Below are 20,357 nucleotides of genomic sequence, written 5' to 3'. Positions count from 1 at the left end.
GTGTGTGTTTGTGTTTATTGTTTGTGTGTGACATAGCTGAGCCATTTTTCCATAATATTGGCCACTGTAGATGGCAAGGTTGCTAATGGATGTAGAACAGAGATCCGTGAGCTATCGGTGTGTTTGTTACAGAGATTGTTAATCTATGGCAGGAGTCTTCAACTACTCTTCTTCGAGGGCCAGATTTAAAAAATGTAAATATAATGCATGTCAAACTTTTACCCCTTTAATATATTTTTTACCTATTATATATTATTATTATTTATGTCATAACTTATGTTGTTTTTGTTACTTTTGTTATAGGTCATATATAAAAAAACAGACTTTCTACATAAAAGGACATTTTTAAAGGATAATTCCGGTATTTAACACTTTGAGTCTCATTTCTGGTTTGTTTTGAATGAACTACAGTGATGGACACAGAAATTTTGACAATGGGTCGTGTCTTGAGTTTTTGACTCGTTTAGAAGCGTCTCTTGACTGCTTCAGAATGGAAGTCAATGACCATGCACAAAATGTCATTAAAACAACACTTAACGTTCATTTTCAAAACTGTACTACTCACCGAGTGGTTTGTGGTGTTCGTTGATGATTAAAAACAAATATATTGGCGCAATGTATGATTTCAATCCGTGTTATTTGCTATAGTGGAACTATTTTTTCAGATACCTCACAACCGCGTATATACTTCCGCTCTATATTTGAGTCTGAAGCATGAATGAACGTAGTCCAACAAACTGTAATAAAACGGTAGCATACTTTCAAAATCAAGTTTATTTATAACACTTACACCATCCAATATGTTTTTTTCATCAGCACAACAATAAAGATGATATTTAGCAGAAACCCCAGTGCTCCGTCATGCAAGTCAACAGATCCGCACACTTTAAGAGCTAAAGCATATATATCCAATACAAAAGTAATCCCCCATAACTCCGTGTGACATATTGACGTCTTGTGAAGCAAATCAATCAGTTTTTGCAAGAAACTGAACGTTATTTTACAACACTATTAGCGTGAATGCCAAAGCAGGAAGCGCGTTTTCCGCTTGATGCGTTCTTCCACTGGTGTTGTTTGGTGGCTGTTGGCTATGGATGTTGGTCTCTTTGCGCCACCTATAGAGCGGGAGCGTGAAGCGCACTTTCTGCTTGGCAAAAGCTCTGCATTAACGCTGTAAAATATTTTTATATATATTCGAATCTCAAAACTGAAAATCGAATGTCAACCCACGGAATGAATATTCTGGTCCAGCCCTACAAATATGGGAAAAATTCCTTCTGAGAGAAACCGAGCGAAAAAACTACAACCACATGTAAACAGTCCCTTTTCTGTTTCCCGGCGGCGGAGTGATATATCAGCGAGCAAACAGTCTTCCAAGAGAAGTCAATGGAATTTTACAAAATGCCAAATAAAACACTACAGAAACTGTATTTCGCTACACAACTTGTTTTTAATCATCAACGAACACCACGAACCACTCGGTGAGTAGCACAGTTTTGAAAATGAACGTAAAGTGTTGTTTTAATGACATGTTTGTGCATGACCCTTGACTTCCATTCTGAAGCAGTCAAGAGACGCTTCTAAACAAAAAGTCAAGACACGACCCATTGTCAAAATTTCAGTGTCCATCACTGTAGTTCCTCCAAAACAAACCAGAAATGAGACTCAAAGTGTTAAATACCGGAATTATCCTTTACGAATTCATATTTTATCAGTGTTTTTCTTTGGAAAAGATACATTCCAAAGCATAATATCATAATTTTTACTCCACTTCATTTCATAATTTCAAGTTTTTGGTTTATATTTAATATTTAAGTACATTAAACATCTAGTATTTTTTTTACATTCACTTAAGTAAAAAGTACTTTAGTACTTTTAGTCAAGAAAAATAAAAGTACACCATTTTTATGTAATCAGGTATTAAATCCATTTTAATATGCAATATTAAAGGAATACACAGTATGATTCTATGCTTTAGAATGTAGTGAACATTTTTTAGTAAAATAAAGTAAATTTTTTCCCACGACAATCGCAAATTTTCCAAGCACAGATGCTTGGAAAATTAACTTAAAATACTCAAGTAGTGTCCGCCTCTGTAAAAAAACATGCATCTTTTTAAAAGATGCACACATCTTGTATGCAGTATTTCGCCTTTTAATTACTGAAAGCTCAATTGTAGTTCAGCATTGCAAGACCCAGATGGTAAAGGACAAGTTCGTTATTTTACACTTACAGCCCTGTTTTCAGATTGTTTATGATGAAATAGAACGGTTGTGAGTGAAATTTCGACATATGCGGCTGCCCCGAGAATTTTCGGGTGTTTGCTGTTACACCTCCCACCTCTATAATGGCTCTATAGGTGCACTGAAACAATCCTTCCTAAAATGCATTAAACTTTCGTTTACAAAGACGTGAAACTCACAGAGTGGTCAGGGGTGTTCACTGGTATGCTCACACAAAAATCGCTGCAAAAGATGCGTTCCAACAGGTGTTTTAGCATTCGTTGTAAACTTGTGGACCTATTTTCCCAAACGCCTCACACCCGTATATTCTTCCGTTGAGAGCTTGAATAATAGACACTCCAGCCCAGTGGGTGTCGATAATCCGCCTTTGCCAATTGCAAGAATACAAAGAAGGTTTCCGGCGCGGAGTAATACCGTACCTCACAGCACATCTAATACAAGTCAATGGAGTTGGCAAAAACTACGATAAAACCTGTTGGAATGCGTCTTTCGCAGCGATTTTTGTGTGAGCATATCAGTGAACACACCTGACCGCTCGGTGAGTTTCACGTCTTTGTAAATTAAAATGTTTAATGCATTTTAGGAAGGATTGTTCCTGTGCACCTATAAACCCATTATAGAGGTGGGAGGTGAAACAGTAAACACCCGAAAATTCTCTGGGCAGCCGCATATGTCGAAATTTCAGTCAAAACCGTTCTATTTCATCATAAACAATCTGAAAACAGGGCTTTAAGTGTAAAATACCGTACTTGTCCTTTAATAGTTCAACTATGAACATTGCAAGTATACTAACTGTAATGCAGAGATCCTAAACTTCTTTTGTTTATAACTGTTCAACTTTCATAAATTGTTACCTTTTAAAGGGACAATAAGTAGGAATTACCCCCATCTAGTGGTGAAATTGTATTTTGCGTTCGAACGAATAGTGCTCTCTAGCGCCTCACTTTTCCCAATGTGTGTTGCAACTAAGGTAGCCGTTATGTACTTACTGATCTCCTTGTCCGTTTCAGCTGGTTCACGTGTTCTGAATGAAAACGCGTGTTGTGGAAACGCGTTGGTAGTCCCTCTCTGCTATTATAGTTTATCAGTATGGAAGAAAGATATGGACGCCTCCTTGGACTTACCCGTTCAATGTAAGTAAAGAGAAGAAATTCTAAGCTTACAAAGAAAAGTCAGATCATTGGCAGAGGTCATTTGACACCAACAAGGATATATTTATGAATAAAGACATTGATTTTGATTAATAAAACACTTAAAACACTACTGTCTGTCCCATTAAGTATTCACAGCATATAGCCATTCTTCTCCTAATGACTGAAATTGCACTTCATGTTTTCTTTTTTTTTTTAATTTTAAAGATTTATATGCTTAAGCGCCTTTCCATTGTACACTACATTCGGACACGACTGTTCAGAGTTCGCCCCCTAGTGGCAGTCATAATGAAATTTGAGTATAATAGTAAATCCGTGCCAACATGGGAGGAAGGTCATTCAGCCCGACGAACATATTTATACTTAATCATTTACTTTTCAGTAATCAATAGTTTTTTTTAAACAAGGATTCAACTGTTACTGATAAACAAAAAATAATTAATAATTTTTACCTTGAAATACAACGAAATACAATGAAATAACACTGCATGAAAAGAGCTGTATACGGACAAATACGGGATGGGAAATCCCTGCTAAACTTTAGGTTTGCTAGATTTTTGAGGCAGAGTGCTTGAAATGGTAATACACCAAAGTAAACTTGTGAAACATCCAGAAACTTTACGTTTGTGGATGTATATAGGAACTGGTGGAAGTTTCCAAGAATCCTGTGAGGAGAGGTGGGTGTGAGGTGTGAAGGGCTTTTTATATGTTAATGACCCACAGGTAGAGGTGTCTTCTTTGTTTTCAGAGCTGAGTGGAGTGGGGTGGGGTGGGGGGTTAACCATGTCTCTTTACAGCACATACAGTATTGTGGTACATAAAAACTGTTTTCTAAATACGTTTATTATTAATATAATTTAATTAGTCTATTTAAGAAACTTAGCATCATTCAAAATAACTAAAATTCAATGGACACAATTACAATTTGAATGTGTGAAAATTATGTCTCTGACTCAAGAGAAATGCAACAAATGTTATTTCAGAATATATATTTCCAACACTTTGAAAACATGTCTCCAACTGCCCTAGGTCAGAATATTGTGCACGTTTCTCTCAATGCTGCATACATCATTTAAAAGAAGCCATTCAAATGACATCATGTAACACATTTTTGCTAGCTAGGATGTTGATAAATTAGTCAGTGAAATGTAAAGCTGCTTGATTTTGCTGATGTCTCATGATTTGAAGTTCACTGTTTCTATTGTTATTATATTCTACCCTGACATTTCATTAAATCTTTTAAAATAGAAACAAAAATATCAATTGACAGGTCCATAATCTAAAAAACAGTCTTTCACATGTGAATGCAAAACATGTTCGGTGATACTGACTGACAAACTTGGGTAAACATATCTGCAGATACCTGTCAGCTACTTTACTTCTAATCCAGAGGTGCCCAAAGTTGGCCCACAATAGATCTTTAATTTGGCCAATCATGCCACGTGAGATAAGGAAAAAGAATAAAAGTCATTGACGCAGATGTTCATATTTTTAATTAAACATTTTCTAAAATGTATTATTTTTTGTTGTATTTTTACATTACAAAAATGTAAATTAATAATAAATGCAAGGGATTAAAGTGATTTTTTATGTTTCATGCATACTTGAAGGTGTATAAAATGCACCACAAAACTTAATGAACTCTGGTACTACAGGCTAAAAATGAAGAGGTTTTGGCAGTGGCACACAGAGAAAAGGATATTTAAATTTGATTGGCAAAATGATTTCTTTTTTTTTACAAAAAGCATTGGAAAATAAAACTGCATTAGTTATGCATAAACAGAGTAATGTTTGCTTATTTATTTTTAAAATATTAGAAAATTATAAATTAGGGGTTATCAGAGCAACTTTAATTTTAATATAACACAACACCATTTACTTTTGGCCCACGGCCCTCAGTCAGGTTTGGCCCTTGTAAGGAAAATGTTTGGGCACCAATCATGTGTAGTCTATCTGAGGAGGTAACTGTTAGCATATGATAATGCATGCTTGTACAAAGCCAGACCACATATTATCATGGTTGTCTTCAATCAATCAATCAATTTAAATAAAAGAGATGGGGACTTTATAATATAATAAGTCCGAACTGTCCATATATCACAGTGATAAAAGACATACATGTATTTTTACTTTAACATGAACTAATGCTGAGTTAAGGCATATACTATCATTAAGTAATGAAGAGTCATCATTAACATGACATGTTTTTCATTGTTAGTTAATGCATTCATTTACAATAAATTAATTTGAGTTCATGTTGTAATTAAGTAAGTTCAGTATGTCTTAACTCAGCATTAGTTTATATTTACTTATATTAAAGTAAGAATTCATTTAGGTATACGTTCAATGTTTCCAATGATGAGCAGTTAATCCACTAAACCCAGAGATAATTCCTGAGGCATGTTTAAAGAGTTTTGTATTTCCTCAAGTAAGTGCTGATTCACAAAGATTTTATATTTAAGAAAATCTGAGCATCATTCAAAATAACTGTTAACATGTTTGTCAACTAAACATGTTTTGTCAAAGTTATAAACTTTATAGAAATATTTTTTATTTTTTATTAATGACCAAGTATAAAGAACAATGCATAGTGTGAAAACGCGGATTATATAAAAGTATATAATAAAGTGCGAGCAGGGGATCAATCAAACTTGGGCTGGAATGATTGTAGTGCATCCAATGGATCTTGGAACTCGTAGTTTACATCTACAGCAGCATATGCTACAGCAGTGACAACGCCAAAGAAAAGGACTACATTTCCCAGAATGCACCTGCACCCACTCATCTCCCCTCATCCTTCAGGTGCGACTGCTTGACCTATGGGCTTGACGGGAAAATTCAAAATCGCGAACCGTTACAGCCTGGAGTCTGGACTACTCTTTGTTTGCTTGCACATCAACAGTAAGGTAAGTTTGATTTAATTAGTTTGTCTGCATCGCGCTGATCGGCTGCCTATTTGTTCATATTATGTTATTTACTATGATTCGTTTTTGTCTTTATACTAGAACTGTTTGAATTTAAAGCACAAACAGTAAAACATTAAGGGTATACATGGTACACAGCGGTAAACATGAGGTTAAAAATACGCGAAGTAACATTCAAACCGGGCTGTTAAAAGAATCAATTCGATGTTTAAGTTTTTAAAAACAAAACTTTAAAGAAGCCTTCTTTGCTTAAAACAAACAAAACAACAGTAACTTGTGTGTTGGAAATGTTAGCAGCTAGCAAGTGTCTCTCTGCTATTTTAAATGATACACAGACGATCTTTTGTTGTTTAAAAGCTCTTTGCTTTAGTGCTGGTAGATGCTGCTTATATTTCGAGACGGTTTTAATAGCTTTATATTGATTTGTAACAAAGCCAGCTTCACTTTGAGAGAACCTAGATGCTAATTGTAAAGAAGCTTGGAGTCATAATATATTTTAACGTAATATGTTTGCTGTTCTTCATCTTTTTAAATATGAAGTCTATCCATGTTTGTGTTTACAGAGGTCATGTGCACTGTGGTCAACTTTGTGGACGCTGAAGAGGTTTCTGGGTAAAGATGATGTAAGTTTCTTCATTCAATTTTAAAAACCAAACAGGTTAAATAGTAAACAGATGTGTTATGATGTATGTGATTTTAATTTTTAATTCTGTGTTTGACAGAGAAATATAATGAAGTAACAGTGGAAGCTAAAACATCAGACTGATCCAGACACTGAAGAAATTGATGTCACTGCAATCTGGCCAAAATGATGTAAGTTTAATAATAAAATTATTAAATCAAAGAGGCTAAATAGTAAATAGATGTGTTATGATGTATGTGATTCTATTTTTATTCTGTGTTTGATAGACAACTATATTGAAGTAGCCTACTGTAATGAAGCTGCAGAACCTCACAGAGACTCTGAGGACATCAACACAGAAAATCTAGTAAGATGGACATTATGAAGTTCTTTGATCATATATTGTTGTATCTTTGTACAGTTTAATGTAAACTTTCTAAAATGTACAACTTTGTCATTTGATTTGTTGTGTGTGTGTGTGTATCTGTATATGTATATGTGTATTAGTATTATGCCAAATACTTATATGTACTTTCATATTTCCAAAGGGCTCCAAAGAGATGTCTGTCCAGATGAGGGTGCATCAACGTTACCTTTGCTGACAAGTATATGCTTTTAGCAGTTAACTTAACTCAAACCATTTAAGGAAATCGGTTGCCTTAGACCATTAAGTTTTGGAAAACATACATTTGAGTACTGTGAACCTAAGTCTTGTGCAATTATGCACTTATATTTAGGTAGTGCTTAACTGCATGTGACTCATTTGTTTAAGTTTACAGTACTCAAATCTATGTGTTTTGAAACTTGAAGGGTTTAATGCAACCGGTTTTCTTAAATGTGAGAAATTACAGTGAGAAATGTTTGAATAATTCCAAGACAGAGCTCTGTGATTGATTCTACACCACAAAAAAAATCACTTTCTAACACTTTTTATCTTGTTTTCAGTAGAAAAACTAAAAATTCTTAAATCATGATGTATTTTCTTGATGAGCGAAATTACCTTAGAAAATATGTCTAGTTTTTAGACAAAAATATACAATTTAAGATAATCTGTGCCTAAACAAGAAAAATATCTAACAATGGGGTGAGAAAATTGTGTTTTAATTAAGTTTTTAAGATAAAAGAAAACTTAAGATTTTTTTCTCACACTATTGGCAGATATTTTTGCTTGTTGTAAGCACAAATTCACTTAATGTGTGTGTATTTTATTTATTTATTTTAATTTAAATAATATTTCTACTGAAAACAAGACAAAAATACTATGTAAGAAAGTCATTTTTTGCAGTGTAGGACTGATTTCTTAAGAGCAAGATCAATATAGTTGTTGTTCATTTTATTTAGATATTTACTACATTACAGTGGCAGATGGTGACTACTTTTTTTGTGAGCTCTCGATGCGAAGTTTGTCACAACATGTAAATAGCCCGTCATTTGTGTGGTTCCCAATTTCAAAATATGTGTATGTGCATCACGTGTTTTGACTAAACACGTGATGCACGTGGTTTACATGAAGCAACAAACACATATTTTAAAAACACAAGCAACACACATGACACTCCGAACACTTATTTTGAATTTGCAACCCTCGGATGAGCAGTCACGAGCCGCCACTGCTACATTGCATTGAACTGCTTTGAATGCAGTTTTCATTGTTGCTTTTATTTTGTTTTATTTTACTCTAATATTGCTTTCTCTGTCTGTATATTTATGAGTTTAAATTGTGTTGTTTATGTATGCAACTTTTAATATTTGTGTATTATATTATTTTGTGATTGTGACAATTGTGGATTGTTCAGTTTTTTTTTTTAAATAAACGTTTCAAACTCAATTCAAGTTTTTATTTTTTTTAAGGGTTTTAGGGATGTATAGTAGTATAAAGTGGTGGGGGGGGGGGGGGGTTGTAGTCTATCTGCATAGCAGGCAAATAACCAATCAAGTCACTAAGCTATGAGGGCTTGGGTTGGGCTTAAAACAAAGTGTAACCAATCAAATAATCTCAACTGGAAAGTTTCAAAGTTGTGTCCCAATAGTTGTCAGAGTTTTGGGAGGGGGTTTTAAAAGCAACCAATCAGTGTTGAGATTAAACACCAATGGGGACACTAGAATTGTGCAAAGGTGTGAAATTCCAGTACCTCTGTAGGTGTGAAAGTGGCCCCTGCCAAAATCTTCAATGGGATTACTTGCCATGGCAACAAATGGCTGCATATTTCACGGGGATATCCCCTCAGCAAGATACATCCGAATTGGTATCATTACGGGAGTTTCCTAACTTGGTGGAATTAGTAGTTTACCCTCAGTGGAACTAGTAGATACTTCCGAAAATCAGTGGTGTTTACAGGAGTTTCCTAGTACGGATACACCTCTTTTCATGCAGTGTAAATCACTTCTGGTCAGGGTATCACATGCAGTGTAGTCGCACAAGTATTTTTAATGCATCAAAAGAAAAATTATGCAACCGCAGATGGTTGGCACCACATAGCCCCTTTCCAACTCTTCTATTTGCCATGTACAGAGGAAAAACAGCTTTAATGTAAACACGCTGATTTTAAATCAGATGATAAAGATGATTGGAAGGACGCATTTGGCCGTGGGCTGCCAGTTGACGAGCCCTGGTCTATGGTATTTTTCACACATTTTTTCTAGTTAAAAAATAAAAAAAACATTAATAAAGGTTTAGGACAACATGAGGATGAGAAAATGATGACAGAATTTAAATTTTTGCGTGAACTATCCCTTTAATGTCAAACTTTATGGGGTGATTTCCCAGACAGGGTTTATCCCAGTCCCTGACTAAAATGCATGTTAGAACTGCCTTAAAGGCGGAGTACACGATATCTTCTAATGTCTTCTAATCAGCATCGTTTCCTGGGTTCCATATGTGTGGGGCGGGTCTATCAAAATAAGGTCCAGATTCAATTGGGTACAGGGCGTGTTTCTTAAAGGAATAGTCTACTCATTTTCAATTTTAAAATATGTTATTACCTTAACTAAGAATTGTTGATACATCCCTCTATCATCTGTGTGCGTGCACGTAAGCGCTGGAGCGCGCGGCAACTGTTCGATAGCATTTAGCTTAGCCCCATTCATTCAATGGTAATATTTAGAGATAAAGTTAGAAGTGACCAAACACATCAACGTTTTTCCTATTTAAGACGAGTAGTTATACGAGCAAGTTTGGTGGTACAAAATAAAGCGTAGCGCTTTTCTAAGCAGATTTAAAAGAGGAACTATATGTTATGGCGTAATAGCACTTTTGGGAGTACTTTGACTCGCCTGAAAAGTCCGCTCCCCTTCTCACTCTCATAATGGGAGAGGGAGGGTGTTACTGCGCCGAGTCGAAGTACTCCCAAAAGTGCTATTACGCCATAAAATATAGTTCCTCTTTTAAATCCGCTTAGAAAAGCGATACGTTTTATTTTGTACCACCAAACTTGCTCGTATAACTACTCGTCTTAAATAGGAAAAACGTTGATGTGTTTGGTCACTTCTAACTTTATCTCTGATTGGTACCATTGAATGAATGGGGCTAAGCTAAATGCTATCGAAGCGTCGCAGCGCGCTCCAGCGCTTACGTGCACGCACACAGATGATAGAGGGATGTATCAACAGTTCTTAGCTAAGGTAATAACATATTTTAATATTGAAAATGAGTAGACTATTCTTTTAAGGTGATTCCAAATGTCAACATTGGCTTTTAGAGATCATGGACACTACCTTATATAAACATCTTGTCCTGATATATCTTTACACATATCAGTGCCATTGTTTTGTCTCAGGATGCACAACAGTATTGTTTTTCTTGTAAGGTAAGTTATAAAAACTACTTTAATATCCTAAATATAACTGAGGCAGAATGTGAGTGTTATGGTGGGTTAACAAAGAACTTCATTCAGCCCTCTCAGTCCTTCAACAAGCCGAGACAACAAAGCACCTGCACACTTTCCGCTTAGCATTCAAATCTTATCTGCTTTGCATACTCAGCATCTCTGATCAAGAAAAGGAGTAAAGAGGGATTATTTCGATGACACTACTAGAAAAACTGATGAGCACTTGGAAAAACACACAACTTTGATGACCGAGTTTTAAGGTGAAACATTACTCAACTTTTGTGCTCAGAGTTGAGATCTTCAAAAACAGATGATATGGTTACTTGGTGCATGGGGGTTCATGAAGAATGAATGCCTACCATAGCACACTTTATTTGTATATTCTGCACATAATTTTAGTGCCTTAACTAATTGTATTTAGGCAAATAATACAAATGCTCCAAAATTAATTATTGAAAACCATTAGCATGATGCAATTTCCCAAATTACTGGAAGGTGTCCACATACATACAGTAGGAAGTTTACCAAGCAACAAGCTACCACAGTCAGGCAAACCTTACTGAGATACTGTATTTTGAAAGTCTGGATATGATTATACAATTTCTTCTCCAGCATTTCATCAACATTTTATGTATTACTATTGCATACTGTAAATCTCTTTGTACTGCTTGCTTTCCATAGGCTATAATGGCACATTATGCACCAGGCAGACGAATAAACTGTAAATATGCCTATTTTACATAGAAATGCATTTGCAATAACAATGACATGGTGCAGCGTTATTTCTACATATTTAGCAGCTAGCTAAACCGCGCTGTGGGTAGTTAGTGAATGACACCCAGATTTGTTTAGTGCATGAGTGAGGCATGTTCAAGTGTTGCATACTCACTATAACCAAACACACACACTTGCTGCATCTGCAACCGTTTCTGTGTGTTTCTATCACTGTGTGAAACAAGCTAACAGCTTTACTGCAGTCCTGATGCAATACCAGTACAATTCATCTGTGTGCTTTGACTCAACATCGAACAAACATCCCACAAAACCACTAAATCAACACATCCAGATGATTAGCATATTTCTATATACTATTTTAAAGAATACCATTATATTACCCTCATGATAGCATGCAATACGCAGTACTCTTGTTAGTGGATCATAACGGCTGAACACAATTAAAAAACAAATAAAAAGGGGTAATAAAGAGCACAAACCAAAACTTAAGGGCTTAAGGTTTGACATTGCAGTGGAAGAGCTGGAAGAGAGATGCTGCAGTCATTTATAAGTGCAGAAATACAGGCAGTGCCTACGTGAAAACTGGACAAAATCTGCACTGACTGTACACCCTGTCCCCAACTACAACATCAAGACAAACGTCTGTCTTCTCTGTCTCTTGTCCAATCTATGTGTCTCTCGTTGGCTCTAATTAATGGTGGCCCCCTCCCAGTAGGGATCCGACGTTTCCATAGCAGCACTGCTCTGCAGTCAATACTGGCCTCTTGTCTCCGTGGTAACAGGGAGTCGGGATGCGAGAGGTTCTGTCTTTGTGATTTGGGCTGTTGTGCGTGTGAGAGGGTTGCTGTTCGCGCAAACCAACAAAGATCCACTTGCAAATTTACAAACTGAAATGCACCCTTCAGATTTGGGACACTTTTGGAGATTAAGATGATTGTCACAAAGTCCCCCAAATCTACCTGTATTTATCCTGTATATACATCAAAGTATTACGGTATAATCTGGATAAATGCTCAATAGTGCATTTTTGTATATACTTGTACAAAAAAAAAAAAATCTGTCGTTGTTTACTGGTCATTTTTGTAGCTTGAAAGCATGAACATTGTGATGAACATATTTGGTGTGCCACTAAAGAGAGACAGCAGTCTGGGTTTCAGGGCAAACAACACATTTACAGAAAACGAGCACTCTCACACTCTCAAAAAGGATGTGTTATTATTAACACATTTTTGTGTTACAGCCATTTTAACACATTATGTGTTATCTGTGTGTAGAAAAAAAGGTGTGAAAAGCAATGTGTTAGCTTTTTATCCAATGAAATTGCTGCCTACGTCACTTCGCCGTTAAGTGACTCGCACAACCAAAATCGCGCCTCTTTGTTGTCGTCGATGGATGTTGGAGGCTTGCAAGTCAGGTAATGTGCTTTATTTTATATTGGAGGCTTATTGAAGTGTCTTTTGTTAAGTTTGTGATAATTTGCAGTAGATCATTATGTCCGTAGGGATATTTTATGTGGTTTGCGGCCTCTCGTGTTTACAGAAGGTGTTTTCTACAGTCTCGTGTGAAGAGATTTTCCACATCTATACACAACACATTTTGAGGAAATTTGTCTCGTGTTTAGGTAGAAATGCATTTTAAGCTGTATTCTTTTCTGCTTTTGTGGAGGAGAACTTTTTAACACATTGTTTGTGTTATGCTGTTTAACACATTTTGTGTGTTATTGGAGTTAATTTTGTGTTAAATAAATAAAACGGACAACACAAGTTGTGTCGTTCAGAATGTGTTGTTCCAAACATACTGTAGAGATCAGTCTATTTATAAAATAACACATAATGTGTTGTTTTTAACACAACAGTTTTTCAGAGTGCAAGTATAATCTGTCCATTTTCTCTATGGAGTTTGCATTTAAACATTGCTTATTATTATTTACATTGCAACATTATGCATATTTTAATGCATGTATTTTACTCTTTCAGGTAAAAATGGAAGACGCACCAAAAACACTTGTGGCAATTCTTATAGATGGCACAGAGTTTTTCAAGAAGCTCTTTTATCTAAGAAGTGTTGCAGAAATAATTGATGCTTGCAAGCCTCTATTACCTTGTGCAGCGAAATGTACCCGAGTTTTGAAATTCAACGCTGATTTCAACGAATATATTGATACAGACCTTACTGACAACATCCAAAACTTGGACAAATTTCAAGTTTTGTTTAAATCAATTAAGGTAAGTAGAACACTGTATGTAGGTTTAACCTAACATGAACTCAAAGGTGTGTTTTTCACTGTAAAAAAATATTGTTTCAACTTAAAAAGTAACTGTTTGTGCTGCCTTAAAATTTTTAGTTAATTCAACTTAAAAATATTAGTTTACTCAACATTTTAAAAATTATATATTTTTTAAGTTGATTTAACTAAACAATTTTTACAGTGTGTAGTTTTAAAGCTATATCAAGTGTGCAAAGCTATTAAAGGGACACAATATGCTTATTTTCCAGCTCCCCTGGAGTTTAACATTTGATTCTTACCATTTTGGAATCCATTCAGCTGATCTCCGGGTCTGGTACTGGCACTTTAAGCGTAGCTTAGCACAATCCATTGAACCTGATTAAACCATCAGCATCGGGCAAAAAAATAACCAAAGAGTTTCTATACTTTTCCTATTTAAAACTTGACTCTTCTGTAGTTACATCATGTACTCAGACCAACAGAAAATTAAAAGTTGTGATTATCTAGGCAGATATGGCTATGAACTATACTCTCATTCTGGCGTAATAATCAAGGACTTTGCTGATGTAATATGGCTGCAGTAGGCGTAGTGATATTACGCCCTGCCCAAAAATAGTCCCCTGCCCTTGAAAGTAACCAAGGGGATTTTTTTTAGCGCGATGCTAATGGTCTAATCAGATTCAATGGATTGTGCTAAGCTATGCTAAAAGTGCAAGCTCCAGACCCGGAGATCAAATGAATTCCAAAACAGTAAGAATCAAATGTTTAACTCTAGGGGACCTGGAAAATGAGCATATATTCAAAAAAAGTAGAGTGTCCCTTTAACTGTAATAAATGTAAAGTCTTTGGGCCCTATCATACATCTGGCGCAATGCACACAACGCAACTGTTTTTTGCTAGTTTCAGCCTGATGCAGTTATCATTTTCACGTCCAGCGACACATTGTTTAAATACAGTAGCAAATGAATTTGCACCTATATGTGCGCCCATGGTAGGGCTGGGCGATATATCGGATAGGATTGTCATGTGCATCTCATCAGTAAAGCTGGTGCCATAATTAGTAGTAAATCGCCATTCAGCTGCTTTAAGATAGAGCTGCATTTACTACACAGAGCTGTAGTTCACTGACAAGCTGGGCCATATCGCATTAATTATCGCAGGCGATACGTCCTCGGTAATTAGGGATGCACGATATATCGCCCGACATATCGTTATCGGCCGATAACTGCTTATTTTTAATATTATCGGTTATCGGCTGATAGCTGTGACATAGCACGAGATGACACGTGTTGCGAGCTTAAGAAGAGTATGCTAGTCTAGCGCAAAGACAAGATGTCCGCAGTCTGGGAGTTTTTCATTGTGAAAATAATATGAATATTTATCGGCCTATATATATATCGGTTATCGGCCCCCAAATATAAAGAATTATCGGTATCGGCCAAAATTTCCATATCGGTGCATCCCTATCGATAATAATGCAAAAATTCCCCGATTTCAGCCGCTCCATCTAAAAGCAGCTGATGGCGATTTACTACTAATCAAGGAACCGGCTTTACTGACGAGATGCGCATGACAATCCCCCGATAGATATCGCCCAGCCCTAGCCTATGGGCGTGCTGGGTTAAAAACGAGGTGCATTCAGGCATATTGTTGGCGCCTTGCTATTTTGAGGCAACTAAAATAGACTACGCCATTAACCAACTAAAACCTGGTCTAAAGTCTATGGCGCAATATTGTTTTTGTTATTTAAAGAGCGCGTTAGTAATATGCCTAATGGGACGACAATGCGTGTTTGCTTATTAGCCTACACACAATAGATGCGCAGCAGCACACACACGTTTTAAAATATGAAAAATTAAAAGATAAAAATGTAAAAGAATATTATTGAATCTCTTGGACATAAATGAGGACAGTTAACAGGACTGAGATCAGCTGACAGAAGAGCTGGTTTACCTGCAGCTTGGGAAGTAAGCTAATTTTTTTGTGCTAATATTGCATTTATTTAGATTTTTTTTAAATCTACCCCACGGATTTATTGTCTATGATGAGTTTGTACCTCTGAATATTAGGGGTGTAACGATTTATCGTGCAAATGCGAGTTTTCTCAATGAATGAATTTGAATGAATTACGGTGAAATCCCGGCACATCCGAACGCCAGAGGGCGCTCCCGTGCAGAAACTCCCTTTGTGCCACACAAGAAGTAGCATTACAAACGCTATTCCAGGAAATGTCTGCACATGAATATTTATACGCTGTTCTTCAAATTGTTTCAGGTATTTTCATGATAATAAAGAATATTTTGAATGATTTTGTTTAACGAGTGTTGGTTTTTTAAATGCACGTTATAAACGACTCCGACTCATAATGATTTTAGATTGATAAGGACTTCCTACTGACCAAATGCCGTAATACAGGCACAAGCTGTGCATAAAACAAAGAATCGCAGCCTTGCGATTCAGAATCGATTGCAGACAGGCATTTTTAATGAGGACCGCGATTGAATCGTGATTGAATCGTTACATCCCTACTGAATATGGTGTGATGAGAAACATTTTTAAAATAATATTTTTCAAAACACGGTGCTGACCTCTCCGCACATTTGTAAATTGACCCGTTGCTAAGCCACGCCCAAAAACCGCCAATCGTGGTTTAGCGACTGTAATTAGGGGCAGGGGGTCTGACAAGCTTTTGAGCGAGGGAAACATGCCGAAGCGTTGTGAATATGTATTGTGTAAATCTGATACCCTGTTTCCTACGAGTTTGGACTCTTGGGTGGATTATTTTAGCATTTTGTTAATAGACAGACTACCCCTGAGTGCCCCAATCCGATCGCGGCTCTCCCGGGGTTAGTTCTAGTTCTAATAACTAACTACAGCTGTCTGAAATAACATTTCTTTTTTTAGGATGGACAAGTGGATGTAAATGCAGTTGGTTCAAGTCACCGAGAGAATGTATGTTAACATGATAATGCATTTTTATAATGCATACCCTTAATTTCAGATAATTACAGCCTCTATTTTTTAAGGTTGCAAGAAGGAACATAAATGAAGCCTCTCAGAGTTCTCGACAGAAGGTACATTTGTGTTTTGATGAAGTTATTAAATAATTATTTATAATAAATTTACTAAAAAGCAAATAATATTGTGGCATAAAGAGTATTAAGAGTACAAAAGTAATACTATAGAATAAAAATGTATATGTGTTTCTGTTTCCAGCATCAATATGATCCAATGGATGTAGATGCTCTGAGAGCTTTAATTGAGAGGAAAGGTCCAAGTATATTGGCTGATTATGAAACTTCAGGAATGCTCTCTGAGGTTTCAAGAAAACTTCTGGTGAAGATCGGAGTTGGTGTGTTGGTGGAACATAGGGGATTGTAAGTTTACCATTCAATTCAACTGATAGATTTGAATGTATAATGTAACAAGTAATTTTTAGCTAAATTTTTTTTGGTGGGTTGCTTTGCCCATAGTTACCCTTCTAGTGAGGAGAAACTGGCGTTGGCCAAAAATATGGTGACAATATTTCCATCCCTAAAGATCAAGATGGGAGAGGAGAATGAAGGATTTGTAAGTAAAACTTCCTGAAATGCACAAAGAATGGAATAATAGATGTGTAATATCAATTGGTTAACTGGTTCTAAAATGTTTAGAAAACATTTAAAGGGGAGATTTATTGTTGGGGAAGCTTGGGTTTATATTAGTGCTGTGTTCAAAATATCGATACGACGATACATCGTCATGGACGCCTGACGATGCGTGCATCGATACAGCACCTTCCGTATCGATTCGGATGCACTTTTGAAAGTAACGTGACGAATTGCTGTTGATCCGTAATCCATATGGAAAGGACGCATGTGTCCCAAGGAGTACGTAGAGTTAAAGGTAGGGGGGTATACTTTCACTTTGCGTGTCTGTCTCGCTGGCGCACGTGTCTGCATAGTGAGCCGTGTACTCGCGCGTGCATTTAAGTCAATGAGTTCAGTATGAAGGCGCAGATATCTTAGCCTATACTACTGCAAAGGGCTTTATTAGCCACGCTTTTATAAAACAGTACTAAGGCATTTAAGAAGAAACACGACAAAGATTTGCATGTGAAAAGTGAACGTCTAGAGAAGAGATAAAGAGCTACTTCAAACTATAGCTGTCACATTAATAATCTGATTTCTATTAAATAGTATTAATATGGACTGCATGTTTATAGATATATTCATAGATGTAGAATAATGAGAGAAGAGTAAGGCACCATCTTTGTAAAACTGCTTTTAAAAAAACATAAGTTAAGTACTAACTCTGGGATTTTAAGTATTTCTAATAGCTAATAAATGAATGGCAAACACACAACTGTTACAACACTGCTTATTCAATGTACAATAAACGGATAATAATAAAAAAAATAATAATAATGTTACTAAATTCTGAACAAAAAGTAATTCAAAATAGTCTTGTATCGTGATGCGCATCATATCGGGGCCCTTGTATCGGGATACGTATCGTATCGGGGAATTGTTGGCGATACACAGCCCTAGTTTATATATTTTCTAAGGACACCAATATTGCTGTAAGAATAATTAAAAGTGCAGACTCAGACTCATATTATAAAAACTATAACATTTGACAATTGATATCTTTCACTTTAATTTCAGGAGCATTTCTACAATCCAGTGTCCCACAGTGGCTTCATTGAAATTAAACTGAGAAATTTACGGCGGAATCTTCATGACGATGAACGCCGCTATCGACGCAAACGTTACCAGATGAGTAATTCGTCTAAAGCGTCTGTCTCTTTGGAAATAAATGCTGAAGGGGAGGAGTTCACCCAGGAGTGCACAACTGTGATTAAAAGGATGAAACTATCTCCAGAAAATTTCAATACCATCAATGTGGGCATGGAGAAAACGTACACCAGTCGCAGGTTATGGATTGCGAACAAGTCCCCAGGAGTGAAGAACATTTTTGAACAATACCCTTGTTTCGTAGATATGCCTTATTTGGTAAGAATATCCCAAAAATGAAAATCATTTAATCACGTCCATGCCTTTCAATTCTCATGTGACTTTTTCTTCAAATAAACACAATTAAGTGTTTTATATAATTTGCATTGTTTCTGTCCAAAAACTAAAAGTCAATAAATGCTAGGGGTGTGACACACAAACAGACGGAGGGCGAATTCCAAAAGGCGCTTTGGGAAGAAGATGTAGCATAAACAGTCGCTCCACATAAAATTTAAATTACTTTGTTTTATTGCTCTATTTGCCAAATGTATTTTAAATTGACTACAGTATGAGAAACAGTATCGTACTCCCTGTAAAGTTTACACATTATATAAATATAAATGAACATATATAAATATGCTGCCACATGCTCAAAATCTAAAACAACACAGTTAATATTGCAAAAATGTTGCCTTTACAGTATAATTCATAACAGTTTTGAGGAAACATTTGAGTATTTTTTTAAATACTGCATTCTGTCCTGTTTCATGTAGCCTATTCTGTTTATTCTGCAGTTTGATACAGAGTTTGGAAAAATGTTTCCTGGGAAGGTGGACCTGTTTCTTCGAAAATGGGAAGGAAATATTGTTCCAAAATTGTTGAAGATGTATGCAATGAAACATCCCGCCATTCCAGCTAGCAACGATGGTGATGGTAATCTATTTTCATTGAAACTACATATACTAACCTAATGGCAGGGTTGTAGATGCTATGATTTTTAAAGAAATTACAAAATGCAATTTTTATGTGTATTGTTATCCTGTTATAGAGTCATGCTACATAGCTCTTCAAATGCTTACTCAACTTTTGCCACCTACTGCGTCAGGAAGAGCCAAAGGCTGGGCTAAATGCAGTGTAAAGTCGGCCATTACTTACCTTTTGGACATAAAGCAGGTATGCATTTGATGGTCATTTTTTGAATACTTATGCTACGTACACACCAAACGCTGGGCATCGCGCTAGATTACTCGCAGGATTTAACTTCGTGTCATGCTAATTTTTCCCTCGAGTTCAATATTTTCAACTTGGGCGAAGACGTGTTTGAGGAGGATAGCGTGTGTTTTCGCGGCAAACGCGCCGCCCATATCGCGTCTTTCGCATCGCCCTACTCGCCCATTGACTTTGTATGTAATACTCACGCAAATCGTTGAACTCGCATCTGGTGTGAACCCACAGTTATATTGTGTGTGACTTTTAACTTATCCTCCGCCAGCCATTTTTTGAAAAGTTGCCCACCAGCATTTTTTGTGATTTTCACAAGAGTTTCACTAAATGCCTTCCAGGAAAATTTCTTCTAAAAATATATAAACATACAAATATATGAAAGAACAGACCCTCTGCTTTCAAACAAACAATAAACAAACAAAACGTAAAAAAAAACCTTTTCATCCTATTTATATGTTTTTTTTTGCTTATAAACTCTTAAATATGGGTATTTTTCTTAAAAAAATAAAAAAATAGCAAAAAGCTGAAATAATTGCATTTTTGTCAAGGAATTTTGTTAGAGATCAGATTCAGACAATTATCAAAACATACACAGACTTTAAAATTAGTAAATCATTTTTTTGCTCCAGATTTTTATAAATTGGGTAATCTAGTGCAGTGGTTAAAATAAGGCTACGAACCAAAAGCAC

At 36.0% G+C, this 20,357-nt stretch overlaps 2 protein-coding genes and 1 long non-coding RNA gene across 7 annotated transcripts in view; 2 read left to right on the top strand and 1 right to left on the bottom strand.

Annotated features, from left to right (window-relative positions):
* ece2a (endothelin converting enzyme 2a) overlaps positions 1–20,357 on the bottom strand; it is a 115,634-nt gene that overhangs the window by 22,773 nt on the left and 72,504 nt on the right. The gene's annotated exons all lie outside the window — the stretch shown is intronic.
* LOC129442902 (uncharacterized) lies at positions 6,209–8,768 on the top strand. The gene is made up of 5 exons (XR_012358716.1): positions 6,209–6,300; positions 6,882–6,941; positions 7,041–7,131; positions 7,228–7,307; positions 7,489–8,768. It is a non-coding gene; the product is annotated as an uncharacterized lncRNA (long non-coding RNA).
* The window catches only part of LOC129443018 (uncharacterized), a 9,255-nt gene continuing 1,555 nt past the window's right edge, over positions 12,658–20,357 (top strand). The window contains exons 1-9 of one of the 3 annotated variants that reach the window (XM_055203394.2): positions 12,658–12,916; positions 13,479–13,727; positions 16,634–16,681; positions 16,756–16,803; positions 16,946–17,106; positions 17,203–17,299; positions 18,376–18,723; positions 19,239–19,371; positions 19,493–19,617. In XM_055203394.2, coding sequence (XP_055059369.2) covers positions 13,485–13,727; positions 16,634–16,681; positions 16,756–16,803; positions 16,946–17,106; positions 17,203–17,299; positions 18,376–18,723; positions 19,239–19,371; positions 19,493–19,617 — 1,203 coding nt within the window. In that variant the 5' untranslated portion in view covers positions 12,658–12,916; positions 13,479–13,484. Of the gene's footprint in view, positions 12,917–13,478; positions 13,728–16,633; positions 16,682–16,755; positions 16,804–16,945; positions 17,107–17,202; positions 17,300–18,375; positions 18,724–19,238; positions 19,378–19,492; positions 19,618–20,357 lie in introns of all 3 variants that reach the window. The other 2 variants (XM_055203393.2, XM_055203395.2) reach the window with 2 other exon arrangements.

Source organism: Misgurnus anguillicaudatus, chromosome 2 (genome assembly GCF_027580225.2).
Source record: "Misgurnus anguillicaudatus chromosome 2, ASM2758022v2, whole genome shotgun sequence".
In the NCBI taxonomy this organism is placed as follows: Eukaryota; Metazoa; Chordata; class Actinopteri; order Cypriniformes; family Cobitidae; genus Misgurnus; species Misgurnus anguillicaudatus.
This window is presented reverse-complemented; position numbering and strand designations above follow the sequence as displayed.